This window comes from Pelodiscus sinensis, chromosome 2, assembly GCF_052426305.1.
Source record: "Pelodiscus sinensis isolate ZL-2025 chromosome 2, ASM5242630v1, whole genome shotgun sequence".
Taxonomy (NCBI): Eukaryota; Metazoa; Chordata; order Testudines; family Trionychidae; genus Pelodiscus; species Pelodiscus sinensis.
The window spans coordinates 119,052,263-119,076,226 of NC_143053.1; the positions used below are offsets into that span (position 1 = coordinate 119,052,263).

At 41.9% G+C, this 23,964-nt stretch overlaps 1 protein-coding gene across 2 annotated transcripts in view; it reads right to left on the reverse strand.

Moving 5' to 3' along the window:
- GMDS (GDP-mannose 4,6-dehydratase) overlaps positions 1-23,964 on the reverse strand; it is a 548,706-nt gene that overhangs the window by 77,914 nt on the left and 446,828 nt on the right. The window contains exons 9-10 of one of the 2 annotated variants that reach the window (XM_075921351.2): positions 22,233-22,329; positions 20,363-20,408 (exon numbers count right to left, since the gene is read on the reverse strand). In XM_075921351.2, the coding sequence (XP_075777466.1) occupies positions 20,363-20,408; positions 22,233-22,329 (143 nt within the window). The remainder of the gene's footprint in view (positions 1-20,362; positions 20,409-22,232; positions 22,330-23,964) is intronic. The other variant, XM_075921350.2, reaches the window with a different exon arrangement.

Genomic DNA, 23,964 nt, shown 5'->3' on the forward strand with positions numbered 1-23,964 from the left:
AAAAAAACTTTAAATTAGCCTACAAAATCCATTCTGTTCAATTTGGCATAAGCACATCTTGGTACTTGCTATACAATAACTAAAAAACATGTGATGACAAACCATCTCCACTTTATATGAAAATCTGCTATTTTCTTTCAGACGTGAACTCCACCATAGTTAGTCAGCTATGCCTTTGCCACTCCTTGGTTAGGGTATTCCGTGCTGCCTAATCCATCAAGTCTCTGAAACTGATCATTGACTGAAGCAGATGAAGAATGAAAAGCTTGCTTCTTAAAACAGGGAAAGGTTACGTGTAACCATCACAAGCTACACTGATTCGTTGGATGTCAAAAATACAGTTCAAGGTGTTAGCCCTTCACAATATAGGATTTAGCTACCTAAGAGAGTGATCATCTCTTGCTTTTTGACTCTGCCCAGCAGTAACTATCAGGCTAGTGTAGTTTTTTTTGGTCCTTAATGCAGGATGTGAAAAGTGTAGGACTTTCACTGCAAAGTGTCTGAGGAATGAAACTCCCATCAGAGGCCATCTACCAAAACCCCCTAACTGGCTGCACTTCAAAAATGCATAAATTACCTATGGTGGAATTAATCCATCCCTGACCGTTTTACAGATTCCCTCCCTGCAGCCTCCCTCTTTTTTTCTGTTGCCTTCATATTTCCACCACATTTTGAACCATGTGAATGCTGACCTCTTTGCAGATAGGTTGTTTATCTCTATGGCTATTTGGGTTCCTCCTATGCCTACCTTCCTGAGTTCTGTTTCACTACATATAGCATTTGAGCTGGTTGGTTTCTTTGGGTTGTTTCAAAATCCAAATCACACTTTTGTTGTTCTTCTCTAGCACTGGACACATGATAGATATGTTTAATAAAAAGATTATATCCATAAAGCATTTATTTGGGAGAAGGGGAATGGTGGGGGAGGGAGAGGAGGGGAAGGAATACAATTTAGGAAACTCTTCTGTAGCCTCTTTAATCTAACTATGTCTAGGATAAAAAGGCTTTATTAACCTTATGGGATTAGCAGTACAGAAGAACTGTTTGGAGTGCAGAGCAAATGTCACAACACACAATCCAGGGTGACACAAAGTGATATAAAAAGAGAGCTAGGTAGGCTTTGTTGCTTAGTTACCAATACAGCACACAGAGCAAACCTGGTCATATCACTAACCTGAGCTTTCCCTAATTCCTCACATTTCCTCTGTTTACAATTTCATCATCATAATCAACTTTCTAATCCTCCCAAAGCACTGATATAGAGGGTAGGAGCAGAAGTGGAACTGAGCCATAGATTAGAGGTTTGGGGATTTACAATTAGTATCTAAAGAAAATCTATAGTAGGAGCCAATCACTTTGGGCAGAGGTCCTTGTTATTTTAGAAAAGTTTACATATTATATATACACATATATTAAGTCTCAGAATATGGAAAAACTGTGTGTTTTGTGGGTTAATCAGATGAAACAAAAATAAAAACAACAAAAATATTTCTTTCCTGCTCAGCTCCACCCAGAACTTTGTTAAACTAAGATCTGGAAAGCACAGACTCAGTAACAGATGTAGTGAATTACAAACATATATTTGTCACAGATTACTGTACAAGAAAATAGGCAGCCTTCCCACTTTAAAATACATTTTTTGTTTTCATTATTATTAATCCATCTTTTCCGCATTCAATATTAAGCATGACTGAAATGCAGTATAGTTCAGCACTCTGGCAAAAAAGAAAGCCTGCAAAAATACAAAAAGGTTGCAAAAAGGAAATCTAATTTAAAAGATATTTTTGGGAGGCAATCAGGTGGTTTGCTTTGCATTTCAATGACTGTCTATAGTACTGTATTTCTGCATTTGCAGAAGGGCTGACATAGAGTTTTAGTTTACTCCATGCTTAACCACAATACAACAGATAAAATTCTAAAGTCACTAGTCATCTGAGGGCTCTACCAAAGCTACTAAAATATATTGGTAAAGCTGAAAAGAACAGATTTAAATTAGGCCAGGTTACGTGTTTCCAAAGGATGAGTGACTGAGCCTATTTTATGTTATGCCAGACCATGTGAATGTCTTAAATATTATGTCTGTCAGGTGACAGATGCATTATTGTCTGTGTATTATTAAAACAACTTCACCTAGTCAGCCTTCATTCATTCTGGATAAAAAAATATCTGTCAAGGCAGGCACTTTTAATCTATTACTAAATCTTTTTGAAGCTTGGTAGTATTTTTCATTTAGTCTGCTTTGGTCAGATGCTAAGCGCGAACACTGGCCCTGATTACTATCTACTCTAAAGTAGAACACTCTTTGTAAGTCCCTCCTGCTTTGCTGATAGCTACCATCTCCCTTTTACTTCCCCAACTGGGAGACCAGACAATATATCAAAGACTGGCATTAAGATCCATTCCCTGGTTCAAGAAAAGTTCTATAGCTATTATAGCATGCAAATAATTTCTGGAGTTTTAAACAATAAAAAAAGGTTTGGAAGAAATATGGTCTCTCATCGTGCCAAAGTGCCCTACACACATACAAATGCTCCTTGATTATTAGTAAACACTGGGAATGTGGCATGATGCTAAAATCAATTAGCAAAATTGCTCAAAATTGCTCATGTTTTGTCACAAGCAGTCTCACTGTCACAGACTATTATGGTATCATGCAGAGGTGGGAAATAACGAGATCCAAAGATAACATCCATCCATTGCATTGCTCTATTATATCTGGTCACCACAATTAAAAACATGCTTCATAGCCTCACGCCTCCTGCCCAATTTTGCTAGTTTGGTAATGGTGACGTAAAAAGAGTGGATTCATGAGTTTTTACAACAATTTCATTCTCCAGCCTCATCAATTGTTTGCTCAAAGTCAAGCAAGAGTGAAATGTTCAAGTGAGTTTAAAGTGAAAAGGATGGAGTTCCTGAGGATAAACTAGACTGATCAAAAAAAAAATTTAACAGAAACTAGGGTTCAAACAAGCTAAAATGGTCATAGAAAGGGTCTGCTTTTCCCCAAATTATGAATTTGTTAGAAAACTCAATATTTGAAAATGTTTTGTAGGGTTTTTTTTGTTTGTTTGTTTTTGTTTTTGGGGTGTTTTTTTTTTTTTGCTCACTAAGAGCATTCCACATGTTTAGTTAAGCAGCTATACAGCTAAACTTTTACTCATACTCAGTTCCTTATTTTTTCATTTTTTATGTTAGAAAATGGTGAATGATGCATTTCTAATTAGATTATTACTTGCAATTTGTGTCATCCATTCTCTGGATGGAAATTCAACTGAAAAATCACAAACAGGATTCAATTTATTTTCTATTGTTAATAAAGTTATCTTAAATGTGCTGTATACAGAAGAATTTTTTTATCAAAACAAATTTGCATTTAAAGATAATTGATGTATTAAAACAGGTAACCAATCTAAACTGTAAATAGTGAACTAAACTAATTGTTTCTGGGCACCATGTCCTTCAAGATTTTAGAACGAGTAGAGCTAACCACTCTCACCTACTTCTTATTCATAGATTGAAAGAGGAATACAAGCTCTCCTGATTTTTCAGCTTTCTACTAGTTTCAGAACTCTGAATGAAATAGTCATTGAACTAAATAAACTAGTTGAATAAATGGAAATGATGACAATTTCTCTTTGTAACTTGCTAAAAAGTCTGGGTGTAGATGCTTAGCCAGTGACTTCCAGTGGTTCAGTGATTTGACTTCCTTTACAACTTGGCAGCACATATGCACGGTTTATTTATTTATTTTCATCTAATTTAAATTAGTTGAATAGATTATAATAAGTTTTCGTGCCAACAGATTGCCTCATTCAAATTCAAATTTAAATACAGGTATATTTACAAAAATGTATTTACGGTAATTTAAATTAAAAATTCAATTTATACAAAAATCTATTTTTTCCAATTAAAAATTTATTTAATTTTATTCACCCAGGTAGCTTCACAACTTTACCTATCTATATGGGTTTTGTATCAGTAATTTGGGTGAACCTCACAAACATTAATGAATTTCCCCCTGGAAGCAGCAAGACAGCCAACACCCAGGCTGCCCCAGTGGAAGGCAGGATAAGGGAAGTCCTCACATCCCCAAGGCCCTGCCCTGACCCCTGCACTTACCCACACACACCACTAATTCCCTGCCCTGGAAGACCTACTCAACACCAGGTAAGTCCTTTAGCAAGGCATAAAGGAGAGAATTGGGGACAAACAGGAGCAGAGGCAGGCCTATAAAAATTTTAAAAAAGATTTTACAAAAGAAGACTCAAGAAATCAAAGCCCTGATTCAGCACTTTAGTACCAGCTTAAAAATAAGCATACACTTAAGAGTTTTATTCAACAGGCTAAACAGATCTGCCCAGAGTCACAAAAGAAGATAGTGGCAGACCCAAGAATTGAACACAGATCTTTTGAGTCCCAGAATAGCATTTTAAGCTCAAGAGTTAGTTCTGTCCTTATGATTCCTGGTGTGCCCTCTGCAGCCCAAGCACCTGCACCAACCACAGGAGCTGCAATCAAGGCTGCAATCAAGGCTTTGGGGTTACAGGGACAGGCAATGTGGGGGTCAGGAGGAACAGGACAGGGAGGCTGGCAGGAGAACAGGTGGGAGGCCCAGGCAGGGTGCAGCATGAGCTATGGGCTGGAGCCAGAGCTAGAAGTGGTCATGCAGCCAGCTGGAGATGGGCAGCAATTTTTATTTCCAGAAGAAGGCAGTGAGCAGTGGCTGGGCACAGCCATAGGGAGGTTGGGAGATAGGGCTGGCTGCTGGAGCTGGTGCTGCTCACACCATGCTGCCCTGTCCTGGTGGTGGCCCTATGTACACGGAGCCCCAAATAACATGGTGTCTTATGTAGCTGCATATGCCTAGGAAGGACCCTGACTAAAGTATCCTTTCACAAGTTTGTATACTAGCAAGTTAAATGTTTCCTTTATAGTGGTCTTTGACCTGTTTTCTACCAGCAACCAAGTTTGGCATTTTATTCTCTCCTTCAGATCTTTCACATGAATGGTTTGATTTTTTCCAGAGATTTAAACAGGAATTGCAAGGGTCAAAATCAGTAAGACTTAGTAGTCAGGAAACTGTGGCTATGTCATCTGAAGAAGTGGGCTGTGCCCACAAAAGCTCACGATACTATTTCTAGATTTTTGTTAGTGTCTAAAGTGCTACAGGACCATTGGTTTTTTAAAAGTTTTTGTGGCTTTACCACAAGCCCATGTTTATTATTGCATTGCTAGCTGTCCCTTGTTTTGAAACAGATGCAGCTCTATACCTGGCACATCCCCCAGATCATCAGCATAACTGCATGTGCTCTGCTGAGGTTGTTTTCCCCACTGGGCTGTTATCTGCAATGCAGGCAACTGGTGCAGGGAGCTCAGAGATGTCTTGTGGGCATTTGCTTCTATGCAGTAGTGCAAGACAAGCCACAATCCAACATGTCTATGTTCAGCCTGTCAGGAAATACGTCGCTATTGTAGGGCATCAGGTGCTGAGGCACGCACCTGAGAACTGTGTACACTTCAGAAAGCAGACACCTTCTGAGTCCATTATCAGAATAAGAAAAATGGGTCCATTTAATATGTCTCTAGCTAAAAGCTGACAGGAAAGAAACAGAACTGAAAAAATAAATATTTGGGTAATTAAAAGAAAAGTTACCCCGCTGATGGGTGAACACAACCTGGTATTTCCCTGATACCGCTGTCAAAGGGAATTCTGACTAGTACTACAGTCATCTGTCAGGAGAAAGAGCCAGCCCACCGGCTTCTCTGCATGGCATCTCCACCCTTGAAAACTCTCCAAATCCACATCCTGTTGCAGAAACATTCACTCTTTTACTGGAAATCAATGTCTTGTTTTTACAGAGACTTGCTTTCTCATTTATTTTTAAATGTGTAATTTGTCATGTTTTTTCATATTGCCCATATGGGTAAAGACCAGAGAGCTCAGGGAAGTGGTGAGAGATACGGGGTTTTACATAAAAATAAATATTGTCCCTAAAACATGAAAAAATGGTGTGCCAAGGCATATACAGGTACACCTTTCATTGAATAGCCCTGTTTGAATGACTTAAATACTAAAACTAATTTTCAATGCAAGTTTAGCAGAAGGTATTTTTAACATCAGTATTACAGTATGTCAGTCACATGCTGGTATTTTGTAACTGTCACTTCCCTCTAGGCACCTACACACTACCACAGAAGGATAGAGAGAAAAGTGGATGAGATTCTGGCACTGCAGTATTTTACTTTAGGGTTGATGGAGGCCCCTGCATCCAAAGCCCAGGAGTGGCATTTTTCTTATCCATCTCATTCATGCCCTTACTGCATTTTAAATGCACAAAAACACCTTGAGACAGCATCATCTGAGTTGTGAGCAATGGCAAGTAAATCTATACCTGAAAAATGTAGGGCTACAGCTGGGGGGAAATTGTGACTTTTTAAATTAATTATTTGCTCCTGTTTTTTCCATAAAAAAATTATAACTTTTTTGACAGGCTTCAATAAAGGGCTCTGATTTAAAAAAAAATCCCATTTAGGAACCAAAATAAGTGACCAGATTTTCAAAAGAGCCCAACAAATCAGATGCTGAGCTCTTCTGCAAATTTGACCATATTGCAGAGCACTTGAAAGTCTGGCCCTAGTCTCTTTCGAAAAATCTTACTCCATGTGGGTGAATGGAAAAGAGACAGCGCTAATGGAAAATAGTCAGGAAAAGATTAGTGAGTGGCAAATTAGATATGTGGTGAGGATGATTGAGGGCTAGCACTCCCTGAAGCAAGAATTCAGTTATGTATTTTAAATGCTCCAGTCTCTCCCGTTCTCAATTCTCTCTCTGGTAAGACTGTGCTTCTTCCAACACAGATGCTTTAGCACAGGGAGTCTGTGCATCAACAGGATAGTTCAGGCAGAGATAAGAAAACAAAGCATGGGGAGAAGAGTGAGAAAACAGAGATTATGAAGGAGGGAAGAGGGGGACATATGGAGGGGTGGCCGAGGAAAGAAGACAAGATGAGCTAAGAAGAGATGTATAATATAAGTACAAATAAATCCACAGATGCGGGAAAAACCCAGAGAGTACAAAATCAAATAAGAGAAGAAAACAGGAGAGGAGTGACTGAGATAATCTAGCTTGATAGCAACAGCACTTCTTGTCAGTCAGAGATGGGAAGCACAGCCTGAGGAACAGTTGACGAAAATAAAAAGCTATGTGAAATTAATCTGATCCTTTTAGGTCTGCAAACCCGTGTTGGGAATCTGGAGGGAACAGGCTCTCTCAGGATATGTGTACTCCTGACTACAGAGGTATAAGGACACACACACACAAAAATACTAACTGGCAGTCTGGCACTTTTTGAATCTCCATAAATATTTGGATTGACAAATATCAGTTCTTATTTGAGCTGAATGGTTTTTCTTCATCTGAAGTTTGGCAAAGCTCTTAAGCACATGCTTAATTTTAAATATGTCAGTGTCCACATCCCACCAATGACTCTCATGCATAATGTTAGGCACATGCTTAAATGCTTTTCAGGGTTAGGGGCCTAATTAGGAAGCTAATTAACCTTTTATTGTCATTCTCCTCTTCCTCAATTCCAATGCTCCATTCCCTCAGGCTTGATTTTAAAGTGTTTTCAAGTGTAGGGCCTAGATCGCTTGCATTTCTACAATTACCACTAATTATCACTTGTCAGCCTCCCTTAAAGGAATGATCAAGTGGGGGTGGGGTGGGGGCAGGGAGCAGCCATTTGCCTGGGTGACAGCTCTGTCTCCAAATTAATCTTTCAAAGGCTTTACACTCTCTTCACTCATGGCAGAACATTTTAAATGCAAAAATCAGTCAATTTTCTTCAGTCACTTTTACCATTTCAAAAAAGGCCATGAATTTTCAAATAAATATGGTGCAACATTCAGAGCACAAAACAGTTTTGCCTGAGATCAGAGGAGTTAAAAGAACACTTTCCTTTTGTTAAAGGTTGTCAGTTAGTTGCAGTCCTAAGGGATCAGATGGCAGATTTAGAGAGATGTTCTCAGGAAGATCAATGAATACGGGAAGTTCACAGATGACACATAGCTCATTTTAAACCTCAGGAATGACAGCAGGGCATGAGGAAGAGCAGGGCCAGCTGTGAAAGTTGCCAGAAGAGTACGTTAGAGGCACAGCAGAGGAGAAACAGCACTGCATAAAGGGCAGCAACTGGTTAACTGAGAAGCATAGCATGGGCTGACCATAATGGTAGTGTCCAGCAGGATTCCAGGATTGAATGTCACTGAGGTAGATTTAAAAGAAGGGACTGTCAAGTATGATGTAATGAGCAAATTGTGAAACAACAAGCAGAAGGTTATTTGAAGCATGCACTGCAGATAGCAGCTCCTCTACAAAAGGATGAATGCCTGGGTAGTTAGTTAGTCTTACAGCAGAAGGAAAGGACAAGGGTATTTATTAAAATGATTAATAAAACAGTGAGCAGAATTGCACACAAACCCACTAAAGGTCTGTAGGGTAGATTACCTTACAAATGAGATCATCTGATAAAAATGACCTTCACATACTTCCCACAGAAACACAGTAATATTCCAGGAATAAAAGAATTTAAAGGAATATTGGGGAAGGAAAAGCAAAGGAGGGAATAAGAAAGGAAACAAAACACCTTCATATGGAACCAATGGAATGGAGAGAGCAGGCTCTTTCGGAATATTCAGCCTGTCCACTCCTGACTAGAGAGGTGCATGGAAATGAAAACATAATCAACTGACATATTTTTAATTTCCACAAATATTTGGGTCAAATCTTGCTTGAGGTGAACTGCTTTACTTAATATGAAAGTTTTGCAAAGCACTTAAGCACATGGTTAAAGCCTTGGGTGGTGGCTGAAGCTGCTGCTTGGGGAGAGCAAGCTACCCCAGCCTGTGGCCCCACCCATACTCCACCCTCCAGGCCCTGCTCCCACTCAGCCCAGGTCTCGCTCCTTCCCCAATGTCTCTCTCTTTTCTTTCCTCCCCTCTCCTACTTGCCAAATCCTTGATCCCACATGTAGCAAATGACATTTGAAAAAAATCAAACCCACTCTTCTAAAATGTCTTTCTACTTCATGCCAGATTGTGAAGACTGGACATACAGAAGGTACCTAATTAAAAGCACCTAATTTTGTCAGGTTTTTTTTATATATTCTGAAATTTGAGAGAGATTTATTTGCAAAAACTTTGTAATAAGGGCAAGTCAGCTATCCTGCTTAATACAACATTAAATATTATGGAATACACAATGCAGCTCTTTTCTGGTTTACATTTTCTTAATATTCCTAAGCTAATTTTATATTTTAAATATACTCTTAAGGCACACTGAAACAAAGACATTATTTTAAATTAATCAGAGTGGTTTAGTGTGTTCATTAAAAAGTTCACTGCTTTTAGAAAGTGGGAATACTCATTTATTTTGTGTGATCTCTTAAACAATAGACATGTTTATGAAATTTCACCATGTGTTTATGTTAAAATATGTTTCCAAAGATTTTAGGCATAACAAAGGAGTTTCTCTCTTACTAAGATACTTCTTTTGGTGGAGGGTTCTTTTAAAACTAGTTCAGTCAGAAGTAAAGAAAGGGAAACTCATTTGATCAGCTAGCTGGAAGAAAAGGATTGTTGTCCCTTTAGGGAGAAATTGCATCAGATATGATAGGAAAACTTTAGAAGCAAGGTTTTGTACTACAGGTTCAACCTCTCTAGTCCGGTACTTGCTGGTCCAGCAACATTCAAAGTCCAGTGTGATTTTAGGTAGCAGATGTCCACTTATGGGCATGGCCCAAGTTTGCCTTAGTCCCATAAAGTTTGTTTACAGCCACCTGCCTCGGCTCTCAGTGTTCTGTGCTGTTATTTAGCTCTAATTTACTCCAAGGCTATGTCTACACTACAAGGTTTTTGTGAATGGCCATCAGAGCTTTCTTGCGCAAGAGCATCCAGCAGTGTGGATTCTCTCTTGCACAAAAGCACATGGCTTTTGCAATGTGCTTTGAGGTATGAATGTGCTCTTGTGCAAGAAGTTTTTGTGCAAAAACTCTAGTGCAAAAGGCTTTTTGCATAAGAAGCCTGTTGTGTAGATGTAGCTCAAATGTCTTCTAAGAGCCCAGTGAGCAGTGGAAGTGCTGGTAATGCAACTAGATAATATTGACCTCTTGTGGTTCAGCATATTCTCTGGTTTAGCACTGGTCAGGGCCCAAGGATGCCAGACTGGAGAGGTTCAACCTGTATAGTAATTAAAATTAAAATGTGCATTTTAGGTAAGGGTGGCCTTTGAAGAATTTATTTAAAAACTGCTACCTGCTCGCTATACTTGCCATCCCCCCTCTCTCTGGGGATAGGTGTCTGGTCAATGGGGAGGGTGCAGGAATGGGCTGAGGGCAGGGTGTCTGGCCAGGGAGGAGGAGGCAGGAGCAGGCTGGAGGTAGATGTTAGGGATGTGAACGACCAGTCGACTATCCGATAAGCAAATACTTGTCTGATAGTTGACAGGCTAGTCGACTAGTTGCTTCTCCCCACACCCTGTTGCTGCCTCTATCAGAAAGAGGCAGCAAGGGGGAGGATGGGGAGAAGGGAAGGGTTTCAAAGTGGCAGCACTGCGGGCAGCCTGGGGCCAGACCCCAGGCTCCACACAGCTTTGCTGCTTTGAAATGCCGCATGCAGCCTGGGTCAGCTGGGAGCACATGGTGTTTCAAAGTGGAAGCACCGTGTAGAGCGCAGGGTCAGCTGCGGACTCAGAGTCCCCAGCTGACCCCGGGCTCCACGTGGCGCTGCCACTTTGAAATGCCATGGGGAGCATGGGGACAGTGAGTCCCCCACTGGCCCCGTGCTCCCCACAGCACTTTTGCCTTTGAAGTGAATCATAAAATTAAAGCTGGAAGAGACCTCAGCAGGTCATCAAGTCCAGCCCCCTGCCCAAAGCAGGACCAATCCCTGGGGCTATTGCTACACTTCAAAGGCCGAAGCTCCCTTATCGACTAATCGAATAGTCGATGCAAATTGCATCGACTATTCAGTTAGCCAAATGATCAAAGTTTTACATTCCTGGTAGGTGCCTGGCAGGTGAGAGGGTACAAGAGCAGGGGTGGGTGCCGGAGCAGGCTGAGAGAAAGTATCTGGCCAGGGGGAGGGTGCAGGGCTGAGGATGTGGAGGTGAGTGAGGGGGTTGGCGGTCTCGGGAGGGAGGTGAGTGAGGCGGCTGGTTGTGCGAGGTCTCGGCTTGGGGGAGAGGAGGGGTCACTTACTTGCTTTTGCGCAGCTCCCAGCACCATAGTTCAGGTGCTGCCTATTGCTGCTTTTTAAAACCTAGCTAATTTGTTTTGCATTAATTGCTTGAGTTAACTACAATTAATTGAGAACCTTAATTTTCATGCCATTCTGTAAGTTGAGAGTTTGCCCTTACCTGCAGTGCTGGCTGTGTTCACTTTGGGTCACTGTGCCTCCCAAAAGATGCAGCAGACATGGAAAGAATTGTAAGCCAGGTAGTGAAAATGATTAGAGACCCAGGAAGGTCTGTGTGGGGAGAAACTGAATAGATTGGGACTGCATCATGCTGCCAGCAGACAGCCCTCTGGGGCATGCCAATGCTACACATGCCAATGAATAAGAGGCACACATCTGGGGGTGCCTGTTTCTCATACCCTGAGCCCACCCTGCTGCAGACATGCTTAAAACTCCCCCAGGGCACCTAAGGCAGGCATGGATTCATCACTGTTCCGGGGTTTGGGTGAGCAGGGTCAAGATGTAGGGAGCACCAAACACAGCAGGGGTGTGCATGCCCAGGCTGGGGTTGTAGCAACCCCACCCCCAGACTCTCACCTTTTCTGGGCAGCCAGGCTCCAAGTACCCTCCATCCCAAGTGTGGCCCCTCCCACCCTCATTTCTGAAGGTCGCTGAAGCTCCATTCCTCCCCATTCCCAAAGCTTGCCAAGCAGGGTGGCACTGCCTCGAATGGCGTTTCCGGAGATAGCCGAGGGTCTCCAGCCCTTTCCCTCCCCCTTCCATCTGCAGCTGCTGCTGCCACTACCTCCTGTCCTGTGGCAGACCCGAGTCATTCCCCAAGTAGTTTGGCAAAGTGGCTGCTGCAGGATGAACTGCTGCTCTGCACCCTTGTCCTGTTGTCCGTCAGGAAATTTTTTTATATATACAGATCTTCAGATGTCTGAAGATCCAAAGATTTAAGGCTAAGTCTGTATATATCTGTGCAAGAATTTTTTTAGAGCTGTGATTTTATAATCTTCAGCAACAAACTTATGAATTATGTAAAGCAAATTTTAAGCTAATGTCCTGTAGCCATATTACAGTAATGCATGACTGTTTTTGTTATTAAATTAAAAAACGGACAGCATATAACCCAGGATTGACACATGCCTATTAAATAGTTTCATTATCACTAACTGGTTCTTTCACAAGTTCAATGCTATGCTAATGCGCCTGCCAAGCTGGAAGCTTTTTCACTTGTTAGATCCCGTTTGGAGGAACACTCATCAGGCTGCAACAGCCTGCTGTGGGAGAATGATCAGAACAGGGATAGAAAGAAGGAAGAGGTTGAGCACTAAGGCACAGGAAGGGATTGCCTTCCCTTGCCTCTTATGCCCAGCACCCATGATTAGAGCGCATTGCTCCTCTGGTCTATTCCTAGCACTATCACTGACTGTTGCTTAGTTTTTCTGTGCTTCAGTTTACTCACCGTTTTGAATACTTGAGATGCTTAAATATTAAATGTTTGTCAAGGGCCGAGTTCCTTATGAAAGGTGCAACACACCTTCGTTATTATCCTTATAGAACTGAATTAGAAATTGAAGTTTTCAATGGTAATCCTGAAGCATTTGACATTTGAGAAGAGCTAAGGGCAAGCATGGTGATCATATACCAAGATAGGGATTATCCGATGTGAGACACTTCCAGGACAAGAAAAGAAAGCAGATCAAGAAATTCTTTAAAAAGAAAAAAAAATAGATAAGAGAGGTCTGCAAAATTGCCAGAATTATATGTAAGGAGTTTATTTACTGGGTTACCAGTAAGAAAAACAGTCAGGAAAAGTCTAAGGATTATTCTTCCTTCAAAGCTAGCATCTAACACATGATTGTTAATGCAAATTACCTAGTTGCACTGGGGACAAAACAGACCGGTAAGGAAGGGAAGCATGGGTTTTCTTATACACACAGTTGAACAGAGTACAGCCTCAGAGCCAATTCTGGACCTAACAGTAGGAAATGAGGCTTGTTTGAAAAATAAAAGTGGAATCTGAGGGGCACCTCTCATTCTGTGTTCACAGTTTCATTTGATTTTAAATATTCTTCAGGGCAAGAACACTTAAAGGAAGCAGCACGAACATTTTTGAATTTGGGAAAATGTGATATGCCCCAAGGAATTTGTACTGGAATGCTACAAAGCACGGGAAACATAGAACCGAGTATTTGAAAAACATTTTAGGAGAGTGAAACTTAAAGCTATTCTGGTTAAGCAAGGATATAAAGATTATGGTAATCAATAAGTGGAATTCTCTTTCTCACACCCACACACACCCACACCCACACCCCTTTTACAATATAAGCAAGCTGCAAAGGAGGACTGAGACATCTATTAAAAACAAAACAAGCAAAAGCAGGTTAAACAGATACTTACAGGAAGACAAAGAATTACTGAACATTCTGCTGTCAAGATCATTCCAGCTAATAATAATATTTTGTCAAATATAGCTACACTAGAAAGGCAAAAGAGAAAGAAATGATCCTCCCCCTGAATTGTTACAAATTGGAAGTAGAGGATATAACAAAAGCAGTAGGTTAGTGTTCTTCTTTTCTTTATAAAAGAGGAAGAGGATGGACAACTGCTTGAAGACCACTACCATGTCTTTTGGCAAGCGAGAAGTGCTAGGGTTCTATAGATTAGGGATATTTGGACTGACGTAAGCAGTGAGAACGCCTAATGTAGATACAATGAACCGCTGTAATTTAATCCAAGGTGTAAATGTTCCCATCTTAACAAACTCTAAGATGACTATGGAACTGTGCGGAAAAAAGGACCCCAGTTCTGATATACAAAGTGCTAGATCTCTAGTATTTATAATATTTCCACATGGTAAAAGGACATTTTTTCCTTTCTTTGAAGAAATGGGAAAGATTGAAATTAGTGAAATCCTTGCTGATATTTTTTTAAGTTCTCTGATGACAGATCAGATTCCTGAGGTCTGGGAAGTGTTAAACATCATTGTTGCAACAAAGGGTCACGGAAGGAGGGAGCAATTATAGAACAGTTATCTTAACATGACTTGTAGAAAAATATGAGAAGCAGTTTTGCTAAACCACCCGGTGAAGCATAATTTGATTATATATGGCCAGTGAGTTAATCTTGTAGGGAGGTCTCTACCTAACAAGCTCACTGAATTTCTTCTATGATGTCTCCTTGTTTGGGGCCATTCCTTGCTTCTAATATAAGTAAACTAGAAGACTTACCCATCTTTTCCTCAGTCCTTCAAGGCGAAAGGGCTGGTGGTATGAAAGATGAAGAAGTCAGGGCCTCGGAGTTGGGGATCAGGGCAGGACAGGAGGCTCGGGTCATGAAGAGTGAGAGAGAATGAGGATTGGGGGTGAGGAGGGCTGGGGGTCCCAGCAGACTGGAGTTTCTCCCCCCCCCCCTTCACCTGCCAAGGACCTTTGTTCATACCTACCCACCACTCGCAGGGGCCCTTTGTCTCCAGTGGCCACTCCGATTATCACATCCCTCCCCTCTGTACCTTCCCTACCTCTCCATGGGTCACCACCTTAGAGTAGTGGAGAGGCTTGAGTGTTCCAATAACCCCCAAGAGCGACATTGCCTGGAATCATGTACTCCTATGGCAGACTGGTCAAGGGTGAGGTTCCAGACAAAGTGTGATCCAAGAAGTCCTCAATGGCAGAGCAAAAAGAGAATAACTGCACAGTGGAGTTGAAACTCTTGTGTAATGTTGTAACAGCTTAGAAGGCGAATGAAGGCTGCAGCAGTTAGAGGATCTCCAATTATCGTGGTATCCATGCCACTGGTTTCAAGCCCTCTATCTGTCAAGGACAGCGGGGTGACTATTGTACACCCGTCTCTCCACTTTAAAACAAGTCCCGCACAGGCATCTTCCAGTTTTGGGGAAAATAACACCTGCACAAGTCAGAAGTCTGGCGAGTGGTGACAGGAACAGGACAGTGAAATCTGGAAGTTCCCAGTCACAGACCAATACACAGGCAGTGGGTGTGTGATTCAGTTGTCTTGCTCGAGGACTGAGGCAGGTCGAGTATCTTGGGAGTTGCACCCATGACTGAGTAGTCATCTTTAGGACCCACTCTTAAGGGAAGGAGCTAGAAAAAGTGCCCTAAAAATAGTCTTGCCTCTTTTCTCTTTGCTGGATAGCTGCATTCAGCAAGATCACCACCCCAATGGTCGAAAATGTAAGAACATTTTCAACTTTGGAATCTGGAATGTATGCACCCTTATGGTCAACTCAGACAGTGATTGACCAGAGTGACATACAGCTGTCATTGCTCGTGAATTGAATTGGTTAAACATCAATATTGCTGCCTTGTCCAAAACTAGAAGAAGCTGATGAAGGACAGGTGAGGGAGGAGAAAGGAGGTTACATCTTCTTCTGGAAGAGAAAATCTTTAGATAAACCTCGATTGCATGGAGTAGACTTTGCTATTAAGAACAAGCTCATAAGGTGCCTTTCTGAGCTGCCAGCTGGCATCAATAAGTGGCTTATGATACTCCAATTGAAGTTCCCCAAAAACCAACAGGCAACTATCGTGAGCGCCTATGCACCAACAATAGACGCCAATTAGGCAGTAAAAAAAGATTTCTACTCTCAGCTGAAAGCCATTTTATCAGAGACCCCTAAAGAAGATAAGATCATTAATCTGGGGGATTTCAATACATACGTTGCACGAGACTCAGACCTGTGGAAATGAACTATTGGGAAAGAAGAAGTTGGCAAAAAACAACTCAAATGGAATCCTGCTTCTGACCAAGTGTACTGAACATGAACTTCCCGTCACAAAAACCCATTTTCGACAAAAGTACAAGTTCAAAGCAACTTGGAGACACCCACATTCAAAGCACTGGCATCTTCTCGACCATGTCCTAGTTCCTGCTCAAGATCATGATGACGTACTTCTCACAAGAGCAATGGCAAGTGTCGATGATTGCTGGATTGATCATCGCCTCATTCGATCCAAAATTAAGGTCCACCCCAAATGGAGGCTGCAAAATTAGCAGATCAGGTGCAAGCTGAAAGTTCAAGATCTGAAGGACTCCATTAAGTGTGACCACTTTCAAGCAGTCTTAGCAGAAAAGCTTTCAGCAGAGTTTCCGGAAGAAATTGAGGAACACTGGAGCCAGTTGAAAGCAGCAATCATCAGTGCCTGTGAGGAAACCATACGCTACCCCACCAAAAAGCATCAGGACTAGTTTGATGAAAATGATGTTGAAATTAAACAACTCATCAATTACAAGAGAATGGCATTTTGTGCTTGGCCGAACAATATAAATTGCAATACAAAGAGAGAAGTCCATTCTAAGGCGAGGGCGGAAATCCAACATAAAAATCAGAGAACTCAAGAACAAATGCTGGACTGAGAAGGCCTAAGAACTCCAACATCTCGTGGACACCCATAATACATGTGGTTTCTTTAGTGCCATTAAGGCTGTTTATGGGCTAGCGTTTCATGGCATGAACCACCTTCACTCTAAGGTTGAAATCACATTCCTGAAGGACAACGAAGGCATTAATGTTTGCTGGAAAGAACATTTTGAATATCTTATTAATTGTAACTTCATGTTGAGCCAATCCCCCAACAACCTTCTAGGGATGAGATCGGAGACTCTCCCAATTTGCATCAAGCAGATGAAGAACAAGGCCGCAGGTCCAAATGGGATCCCTGCTGACTTCTTTAAAGACAGTGGACCAGAGTTAATTCAGCAGCTTAGCCATCTTATCCTTAAAATCTGGATAAAGAAGGAGATTCCCATTGAAATGAGGGATAACTAAATTGTTACCCTCTTTAAGAAAGGGGATGAAGCGGACCATGGAAACTATCGTGGTATCTCTTTTATTGGTGCTGCAGGCAAAGTTCTGGCATGGTCCTTGCCACCCATCCTCTGCCCTCGTCAGAATAAATTTTACCGGTGTCACAGAGTGGGAAGGCAACGAAAGCATTTATAAGGACTTGCTAAAGGATAACTTAAAGAAGTGCAACATTGATGTTGATACTTGAGAGACACTCACCCAGAATCTCTCAAAATGGAGAGAAGACCTACACAATGACTCCTTGAATTTTGAATTTGCCCACTGACAAGGTGAGGAGGAGAAGAGGCACAGGAGGAAGTGGGGACTGGCTTCTAGTCATAGTCAACAGCCTCCTGCTGTATCTGGAAACATCTGTCCTAACTGTAATAGAACTTGTGGTTCCAGGATTGGCCTTATCAGTCACCTGAGAGCCTACAACTCCCATGGAAGATGATCATACTCGGCAACAAGTGTTTGTCCATCAATATCACCCCTCCCTTTCCATATTATTGCAAACAGTCCTATTCCCAGCACTTCCTGTTTTCTTGGCACAATCAAATCCTAACTCTGCTTTAAATAAGGATAAGGGGAAGATGCATACCAAATTTGGTGGTTCTAGCTCTTACTGTTTAGAAGAATTCTTGAACAAATGGATTCAGACATACAGAGAAATGTATAGACTCACAGAGAGATGCACGCATTTTTATATGTATATGAGTGTGTGTGTGTGTGTATGTATAAAGAGAGAGAGAGATAATAGGGGCACAAGAAGATAAATTAACGAGAAGCCATATTTGCTGAAAGATCAAAACATGGGAGATACAGCCAACATTTTTTCCAATGGGCACTGAAAGTTAGGGAGCTAAATTTGCAAGGCATGATTTTCCAGAAATGCTGTGCTGTAGTTAACTCAATCCCTTATTTGGTACATAAAAATGGATTAAGGTGCTTTATTTCCAGCATCTACATTTAAACATTTGCCCATTGTAAAGAGCAAGGTCTAACTCACAGGGATTTGAAATCTGTAGGTAAATGAAACAGTAAGGGGAGGTTATCACTAGACTGTCAAAGCTGTCCACAGGGTTTTAGTCATGCACTTCTTAGCAAAGGGACCAAGTGCTTAAAAAGACAGCATGCTGTTTCAAAACACACTCACAGGACACTTAAAGGCCACAAACCCATAGAGAACGAATTTGTGACACACTAAGGTGAAAAGGGTACAAATTGTACAAAAATCCTGGTAGCCATGAGCCTATAGAGTCCATACATTTTATTTTAAATTTCAGACTGGACACTGAGAGGGATAGAACACAAATGGAAAGAAATGGTATTGTTAGGTCTGTGGTCAGCAAGGGGGGCAGGGAGGGTCAGAAGGGGAAAATTCCCAAGGCTAGTGGAGTACCCCGGGCCCCAAAGTAGTCAAAGGCTACAGTATCCAAAGACAGCCAGCAGATTTAGAGGCAAGGCATTCACAATGTTTACTTAGTTCAAACAGAAGATAGTGTCACATTTCAAGGTTTTGTCTTCAGTGGATGGATGCTTACAGCCACTAAGCTTTTCAACACAGCACTGAAAAAGAGGCCTTGACTCTAGGGAGTGCTAACTGACTGGAATAAGCACATTTAAAAAATGCACTCGTCCATGCAGTCTGACCGGTATGTAGTATCATTGGCCATTTGTACGTTTCAGATTAAATTAACCTTAAAAAAGAAAAAAGCTTCTCTGCATTAAAGATTAGTGTTTCAGCTTTAGAAATTCAAACCCAGTCCTGGGATGTAGTCACAAAATTCCTATTAATTTCAAGCGGAGCAGTGTGACTACGGACTTGTCTACAGTGGCAAGTTACTGTGCTGTAACTTACTCACTTAGGGGTGTAATCCCCTTCCCAAGTGCAGCAAGATACAGTGCTATAAAGCAGTGTTTCTCAACCGCTGGTACACGTATCTTTAGGGGTACGCAAGAGAAGTCAGGGAGGGTACCTCAAGTGAAATTTGGTAAAAAAAATGTCCAGGGTTTTGCCCTGCAAAGGGGATCGGGGAGGGGGTGGTAGCACATGCCTGTCAAATTGAATGTTCAGAGCCGCGCGCCCGGACGTTAACAGCCTCTCTGTGCACACGCCCCAGCGCTGGTGGGAAAAGCGCGTGGCTGTGGCGGCTCTGGTGAGACCCAGGGCAGTTCCAAGTTGGGGGGCAGGTTTGGGCAGGGAGAAAAAAAAAGTGACTTCCATAGCCGCCTCTCTCAGTTCATTTCCTCTCCGGCAGCCTCCCCGGGTGCTCCAGTGGGGAGAGAGGCGCATTACCCCCACCCCCGCTAGCAGCTCAGTACAACAAAACCCCATCGCCCCTTCCCCCTGGCACTGTGGGAGGAGCTAAAAGGTGGTGAAGCGACACAATAAGCTTTGCTCCAAAGGACCTCTCACCTGCATCAGTGGCGTAGTGAGGGGGGCAGGTGCCCTGGGCTCCATGCTAGGAGGGCGCCAGGCTGAGGTGGCAACGCATACCCCCACGCAGTGAGCCTGGTGCTGGCAGGCCACTTGCTTCCTGCAGACAAGCTGCGGAGGCAGGGCTGGGTGATGGGAGCGGGCACTTCAAAGGTTAGAGTTACCATATGTCCGGTGCCTGGCTCTGGGGAAGGGGAGGGGCACTGGTTTAGAGCAGAGGGACTGGAGGTGCCTGGCTCTGGGGGAGGGGTAGGTACATTGGGTTAGAATGGGGGGGGGGGGCTAAGGGTACTTATAATTTTTTTTAAAAAGGGGTACTTTATAAAAAAAAAAAAGGTTGAAAAACACTGCTGTAAAGCACCAGTGTAAGCAGGCTCCCAGCGCTGGGTGCAGTCTTAGCTACTCCCTTCATGGAGGTCGTTTACCTAGAGCTCTGGGGTGCTTTCTCCAAGTGCTCATGCCGTGATCACAGTGCTGCATTTAAGCACTTTAAACTTGAACATGTGGACAAAGCCTAAATCCCATTGCTGGCTTTCAAAATTTCAACCTGAGGCTTTGTGTCCTCAAATGAAGATGGAGGGATATGTGAAATAATTCCTTTAATTTCTTGATAATGTTTCCTTGCTTTTTGGCAGCATTGAGATGACTAAGGCGGGTGGGGAGGATACAATAGGAGATCTATACAATTATAATTGGTGAAGAGGAATAAGGAAGTGTTAATCCTTATATAACAGAAGAGCTAGGGGTTGCCCAATGAAACCAATAGGCAGTAGATTTAAAAATAGCATTAGAAAGTACATGCATAATACCATTCACATGCAAAATATTAGACACATGCTTAAATGTTTAAGTACTTCTTCATGCAACACATTGCCAACCTGTGGAATTCAATGCCAGGGGATGTTGTGGAGTGCCAAAAGGATCCTGAGATTAGAGACCAAATCTTAGCAGCTGTGAGAAATGCTATAGATTTTAAGTTATATTGACCCACGATTTTATGAACAACCCTGCAGAAGCCCTACATGTTTTGCTGGCTGCTCTGAATAAGTATGGATGAACTTTAATTGGGAGTAAAACAACAAACTTCTGTCCTTTCCCAAGTTTCGATAAACCTCTGTTGGTATCCCACAACTTGCTTCTTCTTTCATGCCTATCATGAAATTTAACAGCTTCTGTCAATTCACTATTAAGCTCAGAATTTAATTACAATTCATTCTGGGGTTTTCTTGGGGTCGAGGGGGTCTCAAATCACATGTGCCTCTGACCCAGAAAAGTCTGGAGTGCTCCAAATTTTAATAGAGGCAGGGAAGGGCACAGAGGAGAGATCGTGAACAGAACCATTTCACACAGAAAACAGCAAACACATGGAGTAACACAGAACTAGGGTAAGGTCACTGAAGCAAATTCAGAATTCCACTGAGTTGGAGGGTGGAGTGGTGAATGTGTGTTTGCAAGTAAAGAGAAAAGTATTGGGAAGGTCTGATGACAAAGCAGGAAAGTGAGGGACTTGTTGGATCCTTTTACTCTTCAAGTCCCTTTGACTTTATATCCCTCATATCACTCCAGCACTGTGCCCGACTAAATAATGACAGCCAATTCTCACTCACTTTGTAGCTTTGGAAATGGTTTTTGTGTAAGAGTCTAGCCATTTAAAATAGTTACTCACGATGATGTTTCTCCTCTTTGAATATTCAATGTTCAATTTGGACCTGTTTTCATTTATAAACATGCTATTTTTTTCTCCATGAGATCTGTGGAAAGACAACTGTGCTCTTGCAGCACCTCACTCATATCAGGAAGTTAATGCCAGCAATTCTGAATGGGCCCACTGACAGTTGATGCAATGGCAGCAGACAGCAGGGCTGGTAGTATCCTCCTCAGGAGGATGAGAGCACATCCTTTCTTGGGCACACCCACTCTCAATTAATATAGTGGACAATGATTCTCTGTGTCTAAAAAACCTGGGCTGTGCCTCATGCCAGCATCATCTACTGTCATTGCCTCACCTGCATACAAATCATTAACTAATTTTTTCTATCACAAGTTCAGGATTCAATAAGCATGCACATTTTTTTCCCAATCCTGAAGCCCATGTTTATGGGAATTCTCAGTGACTTCAACAGAGGTACTCGTGTGAATAAAGTTACTTATGAGAGTAAGACTTTGCTAAACGGAACCCGAAAATATATATATATTTTTAAATAAGTATGTCATAACTTTTATACTCTATCAAAGGTCACAAAAATGGAATTTTACCCAGGCTATTCATGAGATAATTTATAGATTAAGCTACAAAGTATTTTTTTAACATATGGAGGAAATATTTTTAAATGAAAATATCTCATCACATTTCTGTTCATTTTTTCCCAACAAGAAAGAAAAGATCAAATACTGCATTTTAAATAAACAGAGAACTGTCTGATTGGACTTTTCCTTGTGTTTCCCACATGCTCCTTCTGTCCCATGCAAGGACAGTAGCTTTAACACTGCAGCTGTGTTAATGATTGCCTTACAAATGTGGCCCTCCAGATTTTTTGTTATTCTTGTGTTGTGATGTTTGTTTGTTTTTCGGTAACTTGCTGGGGCGGGGGAATGGGGAATGATGAGGAGTCTAATTTAGAGCATTTGAAAGCAGGCAGCAGGAGTGCAATTAGAACCATTTTCACAGACAGCTGGCCAAATGCAGCAATATATTAGCTGAGTGATTGGATTATTCATTTGCAAAGCTGAGAGTAGGCATTGTCTTACCACTTCAGTTGGCCTGTAGTATTTGTGATCAACTTTCACATGAATCTTGCCAGTCTCCTTGCATCGGCCTACCTCATTTTCATTCTTTCCTTCCCACCTATAAAGAAGATAAACATTTAATCAACTTATAATTACTTTAGAGCTCTGATCTTATAGCATTTGGCTTGCTTTCATTTATTAGATGCTGGTGTCAATTCTCTCTGCAGGACAGTATAAACTCATTAACTCTAGGAACAAAAGCAGCAGTTTGATCAGAATAGAGCAACAATGGCTTTTGAAGTCCTGGACTTCGTAGAAGCATGGGATTTCCAAGTTAAACACACATGACTGAAAAAACTTAAAATAAAATTAGCACCTTATTGGCATTTCCAATGTATTATTATCCTTTAAATGATATCTGCATGTGCTTTTTATTTATTTCTTGGTTTGAAGTTGTTAAAAATGTTATTTTTAAAAATATTTTTTGTTTTTACAACTAAGGCAAAACTCACAGGAAACCTTTTATCTGTCTCTTAATGGTCCAAAATTGAGCTCTGTTTGAGAGGACTATTATTCCATTCTGCCAATTCATGCTCAGCTTAAGGCCACATCTACACTAAAAGGTTAAGTTGACCCATCTACATCCATCAAGGGTGTGGGTGGATTGCGTGAGATCAGTAAACCAATCTAACGACTGGTGCAAATAGTGCTAAGTCAATAGGGTTGCCAGGTACCTTCACAAAAAATATTGAACATGTCCGGTATTTTCTGTTTTTTTAAAACCGGACAGAGGCTATAAATACTGGACTGTCTGGGTTAATACCGGACACCTGGTCAATAAAAATTCTTCTGTCAACCTAGGTACAGCCTCCTGGGAAGGTGAATTAACTACAAAAGGAGAACCCTTTGCGTGGCTGTAATGAGAGGCTACACAGAGGTGCTACAACAGTGTAACTGCAGCACTTCATCTGTGACAGAGGCAGCAGCATGGGGGGGAAGGTTGGGAGGAGGCAGCACCATGGATACAGAGGCAGCAAGGGCAGGGGCAGGGGGGAAGCGCGTAGTTGAGTAGTTGACTCCACTACTCACTTACATCTATGAGTTCCTACCCACGAAAGCTTATGCCCAAATTAATGTGTTAGGGTATGTCTACACTACCCCGCTAGTTCGAGCTTCACTTGCAAATGAAGCTCGGGATTTGAATTTCCCGGTCTTCATTTGCATAAGCGGTGAGCCGCTATTTTTAAAACCCTGCTGGTTCAAACCCCGTGCAGCGCGGCTAGATGGGGCACGAACTAGGTAGTTCAAACTAGGCTTCCTAGTTCGAACTATCGTTACTCCTCGGGGAACCACGGCGCGATACTCATGGAGAACCCTCCCCCTAACCCTCTGCTTGAACTAAAGAGAAAACAATGAAAAGGCAGGGGAAGACACACCTAAACCCCTCCAGACAAGGGTGATAGAATTCAGCAAACACCCATAGCTTCATTTGCACTGAAGATAGAACAGACAGACATCTACATTAGCATACAGAATGTGCTACGTCTAGACTGGCATGATTTTGTGTTAAAAGTATTTCTGCCAAAGAGCATCTAGATTGGCAAGGATGCTTTTGCGCAAAAAGTGCTTTTGCACAAAAGCATCCGTGCCAATCTAGACGCGCTTTTGCGCAAGAAACCTCCGATGGCCATTTTAGCCATAGTACTTTCTTGCGCAAAAAATTAAGGTGCCTGTCTACACTGAGCGGGAGCGT